Source organism: Nansenia antarctica (genome assembly GCF_963989245.1).
Source record: "Nansenia antarctica genome assembly, chromosome: 7".
Lineage (NCBI taxonomy): Eukaryota > Metazoa > Chordata > Actinopteri > Argentiniformes > Microstomatidae > Nansenia > Nansenia antarctica.
The window spans coordinates 64,304,513-64,312,263 of record NC_137677.1 but is presented as its reverse complement, the minus strand read 5'-3'; the positions used below and the strand labels follow the sequence as shown (position 1 = coordinate 64,312,263).

Here is a 7,751-nt window from a genome sequence, read left to right as displayed (position 1 = left end):
TATTCGAAAAATAACAGAAATAAGATAAGAATGCACTTAAAGGGACATTTTTACTATTTTTTCTTCAGTAAAAAAAACAATAGAACGATATTGCGCTGTGGGTGACGATTAAACATTTTTAAAATATCAATATATAATATTTTTGGAGTGACTAGCATACGCCGTTCGACTTTGGTGAAAGCCGTTGGAAGTCTGAAGAAGCTGATTAAACCTGAAATTCTCATCATCAATAATACTCCCACATTTTGAAATACTGAAGCTACAAGGCAAACAATGCTGATTGGGAGTGTCTCTTTAAGCATTTTAAACCATCAGGCATTCATTAACATTTCAGAAACAGGTAAATGGTTAAGCCATGTCAGAATAGAAGGTAAAAAAAAAAGCATTGACATAAGAAATGAGTGAAAGTTTGGCTCCCCTAGTCTTTGGTTCCTTACTCCAAAAAACGTCAGCAATGGAGTTAGGTGAGGTTAGTGTTGGTCAGTTTTGGTATTTTCCCCCACATTTTAAGGTGGCCACTTGGAGTAATGGTGAGGTCTGAAGGACAAGAGACAAAAGCTGTGCTTCCAATCACCTGACCCAAGTCCTTTGGCCGAAAGTCATATTGGGGGGCGGCTGTGGCGCAGGAGGTAGAGCTGCATGATCGCATGGTTGGCAGATCGGGCGGTTCGAGCCCCGGCTGTCCACAGGTCGAAGTGTCCATGGGCAAGACACTGAACCCCAAATTGCTCCCAGTGAGCGGGGGCGGCCGGCGCCTTGCATGGTAGCTTGGCCGCCATTGGTGTGTGAATGTGTGTGTGAATGGGTGAACGAGAGGCCGTTGTAAAGCGCTTTGGATAAAGGCGCTATGTAAGTCAGTCCATTTGACCATTTAAACTTATTCTGTGTTTTCAGACGAGCGCAGAATAAAAGAGGCAAGGAGAGATGATTGTCACTGGTAAAGCAGGAAGGCCTGGATGCTGTTAGGGAGGAAGAGACCAGCCGCGCTGTGGAGACGACTCTGCCCCAGACGCCGACGGATACAGAACCGACACAGCTGGGAGAGAGAGGCGGGGCCTGAGGAGACGGAGGAGGTGGAGAGGGGAAGAGGATGCCGGTGAAAAAAGAGAAAGAGGAGAAGAGGACACATTAGACATTAGACATGGAATATCATACTGTCGTACTACTGGTATCATATCACAGTGTGTGTTTGTGTATGTGTATGTGTATGTGTGTGTGTGTGTGTGTGTGTGTGTGCGTGTGTGTGTGTGTGTGTGTGTGTGTGTGTATGTGTATGTGTATGTGTGTGTGTGTGTATGTACGTGTACGTGTGTGTGTGTATGTGTATGTGTGTGTGTGTGTGTGTGTGTGTATGTGTGTGTGTGTGTGTGTGTGTGTGTGTGTGTGTGTGTGTGTGTGTGTGTGTGTGTGTGTGTGTGTGAATACCTCGTCTCTGCAGTGTAGTTCTGACTGTGCTGTTGGGTGCTGCCAGCTCCAGAGGAGTCTTTCCGTCCGCATTCCTACAACTCCCATCAGCCCCGTAGTCCATCAGCAATTCCACCACTCTGGCTCCTCCGTGTCGCACTGCCACATGCAACGGGGTTTCCTGTCCACACCCAATCTGGGTGTCAGCACCTGCGTTAATACAGTAAATATATATATATATATATCAGTGGAGGCTCCTCCATAGAGGTGGAGGAGGCCTGGCCTCCCCAATAATTTGAGAGAAGAGAGAGAGATTTAAAAAACCAAATCACTGAAAATGGGTGGGCAGAGGAGGCCTGGCCTCACCATGCATTGAGTCCAGGGCTGACATTTTGTTTGTCCAATCACATGAAGCCATTTTGAGAATTTGCCAGTCACTTCAGTCAAAGAAACACTCGCCATAGTGGCTACTTTGCAGGACACGTCTAGAACACCCATGGCTATTATCCCTGAAAATAATAGCTCATTTGGCCAAATACTTTTGCTTAAAATGACCTCGGAAGTCGGCGAGATTCTGGCGCGATGTATACATCGAATAGGTAGACAACATTTAGGATTTATTGAACAGTTTTATTTTTAATGTAGTCGATTTCGAGGAGGCCAATTTTTTTCCGCTTGCTCGCTTCACTCGCGATGGAATGTTCCCTGTTCTTCTTATCTGTCTTTGTGCTGGCCAAAGGCATAGATACTATTTGGAGTGTAAGCTACAATCAGAAAGTTCTGATTGATGGAATTCATTGTGCAGAGCTTAGCCTATGTGCCTGCCTGAAGAAATGACATTGCTGTAAGTCTATGAGCCTGCCTGATAATTAAGTTGAGAAATGACATTTTGATGTAATATAAATGCCCAGTGAACATGTGTAAAAGGTAGGAATTTGATAATTATGTGGTTAAAAAACAATTTTGTTTAGCCTACATTTTTCATTCTTCTTCTACAGCTTCAACATGTAATCATCAATTTAATCAAGTTTAGCATATAAAAGATAAGTAACATATAGCATATAAGTAGCATAAGTAACAGTTTCTTTATCAAATGTAGTTTTATTCAATATATTTAATATAAATATTATTATTTTTTTAAGTTGAGTTAATTATCAGGCAGGCTCATAGACTTACAGCAATGTCATTTCTTCAGAGATAAGAAGAACAGGGAACATTCCATCGCGAGTGAAGCGAGCAAGCGGAAAAAAATTGGCCTCCTCAATTCTGGAAGTCACCAGCCTCCACTGATATATATATATATAAGTATAAGCACTAAAATGTGTTACTTTGCAAGATGTAAATCTTACTTACAATATATCAGACCAAAAACAATGACATGATCGTATCGTTTTAATCCTATTTCCATCCATTTTCTCTGAGGTGTGTTGTGACACGCAGTGCTGGGGGGGGGGGGACCTTAACTGCTCCTCCTGAGACATCTACTGCCCCCCAGCACTGCGTCTCCTGAAGACACCCGCTTTTCCCCCTTAAAAACTTCTATTTCCCCCCCCTTGTACGGTTTCTCTGTTTCTCCAGTGTCTATATATACAGTATATACAGTATATATACTGTATATATATATAAAAATATATATTAAAAAATAAATAAATAACTTTAGAAGAAGGTGATAGAAGAAGGTTTTTCCTTCTATCAGTGGCCCCGGGCCTGAGCTGGATGACTCTTCCTGCTACGACTGGTGGATTGATGATTCACTTGCTTAGTATTCAAATGTATTGATTGTAAGTCGCTTTGGAACAAGGCACAAACATGTACATTTTCAAGCCTGCAAACTGTGACACTTTAAAATAATGTGAAAAAATACTTTTTGTGCAATATGACAACCCTAGTTGACTATCTGTGCAGTATAGTACAGTGGATTGTGTACATAGCCTTTATTGATGTAAACCAGCTCCTTACCTTCTTGTGATCTTATGCATCTATGCTTTTTCTAAAATGTGTTTTCTTTTTCCTTTCCTAACACCAGGGGAGCCACCCCTCCTAAATTTCGTTGTTTGGTACCTGTACTGTAGCAATGACAAATAAAGTCCATTCCATTCCAAATGCCAAAAATGTAATGTACGTAAATGACAGATGTGTTGAGTTTGATCTTATTGTGTTATGATGAGTGTAAGTTGCCCTCTTGACTCAATCTAACCTGAGTGTAGCAGTCTCTCCACACAGTCTGCAGCCTGGGCCAGACAGGCAGCGTAGAGCGGGGTGCCCAGGCCTGGGAGCTGCAGATCTATGGCAGCTCCATGAGCCAACAGCACCTCCAGACACTCCCTGTGACCTGCGGAAGAAAACACAAGACAAGACAAAAACAAGACATAAGCAATTATCACCTTTATCCTAGCATCATCTGGTTGGGATAATCTATTTACATGTGTGGTGAAGTGTAACCCAATGTTTGTTTCTTATCTTTTTTTATTTCTTTATTTCTCCTGTATAATCCTTGTCCTAATTATACAATCAATGTGTTTTCAATTGGCCATGTGTCCTAGCTATTTTGTTTATTTTAATTTTTATTTCTGTGTGTGTATGATTTATTTACTGTAGTCTACGTTTAATAGACGTCTATTTTGACTATATACTGTATATGTAGGTATGTGCAATATGTCTAGCGTATACAATTTGCCCTACTGCTGATATCATACTGTCATGAAAACTTCAATAAACAAAGTTGTAAAAAAAAAAAAATAAATAAAAATAAAAAACATTCATTCTTCTGCATGGGGGGGGGGGGAGCTTATTCCAGGTGAACTGGACGTGGTGTACATGGACACCGGGGGAGGCTGATGAGTCCCCCGCCCCCAAGTCTGCCCACAACTGAATACGCACTGGACTTACTTTGGAAAAACTTTGCACTGCACTTTATATGTATGTACTGTATGTATCCCATGCACTGTTGTCTGTCCTGTGTTGTCCTTTTTGTATTTGTTTTTGTATTCATGTATACACGTGAAAAAAGTATAAACGCACTTACTGTAACGCCAAAGCAAATTCCTATATGTGTCAAGCATAATGGCAATAAACGTTTATCTGAATCTGAATCATGGCATGTTTGAGACCATTCCTCATTTCATGCAGTGACATTACAGTGACGCATCCATGCCATTACCTTTCCTAAATCCATTCTTCTGTGTCGTACCTCCACCAGCTTCCCTTCCCTGATTGACACATCACATACACTCCCACAAACAGAGTACACCCACACCCACCTCTCTTTGCAGCCTCGTGGATGGGGGATGCTATGTGCTGGGAGCGGTTAGCGTTGGGGCTGTACTGCAGGACCAGCCTGACACACGCCTCACTCCCTCTGCTGCAGGCGTTGAAGAGGGGGGTGGCTCTGTCCGTCGACACCGCCTCAACCTAATAAGATAGACACAGTTGGGGACCGATTGTGTGACAGGTCTACGTATTGCTTGAAACAGGCCTTGTTGGAATGCGTTCAAAAATGTTAGATTCCCTAATCACATATAACGGATGTGACTGGATTGACCAAAGCAAGCTGTTGGCTGCATTACTTTCACCAATCAAGTCATGTTGGATTAGTGATACAGTATCTTTGAGGAATAGAGGATAAAAAGTAGTAGCATCTAAAACATCGCCTCAGACTTACATTAGAACATGCCGACAGGGTCCCTATACCACTGTTTGAGTTGTACTGTAAATGACAGTTATTCCTAAACTTTAACTGGGTAAATAAGTGCTGGATTTTTTTTGCTGGACCAGAAAAGTCCCAATAGTTTCCCAGTTTGAAAATATTATATTTTTTTTTTTAAAATATTAAAATATTATATTATACAACAGTTAGTTCCGACCAAGTAATTTGATTGGACAAGAGGCATTCCATGAGTTACGATATACAGTATAACAGCACTGGGACTTTTAACTATATGTATCACTCCGCCGCACAGATGTTCTACTAAATGACCGTTAACGACATGTTTGTGTTCAGGTTACTAGGCAACAGTCCATTTGAAGTTCAGTTGCGGAACTATTTTTTGTTTATTTTTATGATTAAATAAACAAACAAATCATAATCTGTTGTCGCTTATTACTGTTAACTAATAAATTGCGCTGTAGAACTGTTGTATAAAAGCAATATCACACTCAAGGTCGTGCTGTTATACTGAATATCAGCACGGCTGTGATTCGGTCGTAGGTACCTTGTAGGTGTACCTTGTAGGTGCCTTGTACCTACGACCGAATCACAGCCGTGCTGATATTCAGTATAACACACTCCCTCGAGTGTGATATTGCTTAATTATACTTAGAAAATATTGTCCTTACATTGGCCCCATTCTCCAGCAGGAACTTGGCACAGGCGTAATGGCCGCCCAGACAGGCCTCGTGGAGGGGGGAGACCCTGTCCATCGTCAGCATGTCTACATGAAACCCCTGGTGGAGACAGAAAAGAGGGGACAAGGAGAAATGAAGGGACATGTAATTCCCTATAATGATGATGTCGAATTTGGACCAGGGCCTTATTATGGAAAAAACACTGGTGGAGGTAGAAACCAGAGGCCTGTTGAGGCTCATTGTAATTCATGGGAGGGGTTGAGGAATGGTATCAAACAAACACATGTGCTTTACAATGTAAGTAAGTAAAGCTTTATTTATACAGCACCTTTCATACAAGAAATGCAGCTCAAAGTGCTTTACAACAGGAATAAGAACATAAAGTGAATATAAAAACATATACATGCATAGAATGAATATAAAAGCAGGGGGAAATAGTAAAAAGAACAGGTAAAGATAAAATACAATATTACGTAACAACATTGTTTTAGTGCCCCTTGTGAGTGGAGGCATGCTAACGTGGGACAATGAGCCTGGCCTCCCATCTCTGCCTCCACCAACCTCCCCTGATGTCACGTCAGGTAGAGAGGAAAGAGTGTTTGCTTGTTGTACCTGTAAGACCAGAGTCGTGAGGTTGAGGAGTCGTCCCTGGTACGCAGCGTCATGAAGAGGAGTCCTATCAGCCCACGAGTCTGAGTAACACACACAACATTAAAGGGTTAGCTACATTTTACATTTTTGGCATTTAGCAGACGCCTTATTCCAAAGCGACTTACAATCAATACATTTGACTAAGCAAGTGAATCATCAATCCACCAGTCGTAGCAGGAAGAGTAATCCAGCTCAGGACCGGGGGCCATTGATAGAAGGAAAAACCTTCTTCTATCACCTTCTTCTAAACCTAGTTTTTTAAATGTATTTTTTAATATAGACACTGGAGAAACAGAGAAACAGTACAAGGGGGGTCAATAGAAGTTTTTAGGGGACACAGTAGAGGGGAAAAGCGGGTGTCTTCAGTAGACGCAGTGCTGAGGGGCAGCAGATGTCTCAGGAGGAGCAGTTAAGGTGTAACCTGAAGCTACCTTTTCACGGCAGAGGACATCAGAGGCAGCATCACATTTCTACAAAGGTTTTTCTAAGATAGACAATTACCAAACCTGTGATATAATAAACTTGAGAGCATAACAGGTTTCAGGGTTTTTTAATGGACAGAGGCAATAGGTATCAGACAAACCTGCTAGAGCAACTAGGTTAACAGTAGAAACCATTGAAATGAGAGGGAACGCGTTGCCCATTGTAGAGGAAATACGTCACCTCAACCCTGCAGACCAAGGGAGGCTGGTGGAGGCAGATTGGTTGGGTGTGTTGCAATTGAAGCTCATTGCAACACATGGTTTGTTTAATACCATTTAATACTTTTAATACCATTTCTCATTCTATTCCATACATTACAATAAGCCCGTCCTCCGATTTCCACCTCCCCCAGCCTCTACTGATACAGACGTCATTCAGAAACAGGCCGATGATTCTGAACATAAAACATTTCCTGTGACAATAACATCATCAGTGCCAGTTCTGCAGAGACAATAACACACATAAGAGCTTTGATCCTGGACTCAACTGAAGTATCAATCCCTCTTATGATACGAGTGTGTTTTTGAGCTTAAACTTAAAAGCTATGAGTTTGTTGTTAAACAGAGTTACATTGCCATTGGTATTTGTTTGTTTATTTATTGGAAGGATCCCCATTAGCTATATACCCATAGGCATGAGCTCCTTTTAGTGGGGTCCACATTTAAAACATACATTACAAATAACATTTAACATATAAAACATACTTAAATTACAAATATCAAACATTAAAATATATCATACATTGGTATAGAAGAATATAAAGAGAAAATCCTACCAGCCATGAGTGAGTTGCACAGCAGCCCCCCGTAGATACGGAGGCCCCTCCAAGGCCGACCACACGGGGCAGTCTCTGTCTGGACAGCCGCCAT

General features: G+C 41.6%; 1 protein-coding gene across 1 annotated transcript; it reads right to left on the bottom strand.

Moving 5' to 3' along the window:
* Positions 1-875: 875 nt before the first annotated feature.
* Positions 876-7,751, bottom strand: asb11 (ankyrin repeat and SOCS box containing 11; the record flags this gene model as incomplete). The annotated part of the gene is made up of 7 exons (XM_080537186.1): positions 876-1,056; positions 1,426-1,614; positions 3,602-3,736; positions 4,665-4,815; positions 5,740-5,847; positions 6,361-6,440; positions 7,658-7,751. The coding sequence occupies 7 exons, from the start codon at positions 7,749-7,751 to the stop codon at positions 932-934; spliced, it is 882 nt and encodes a 293-aa protein (XP_080393312.1). The 3' UTR covers positions 876-931.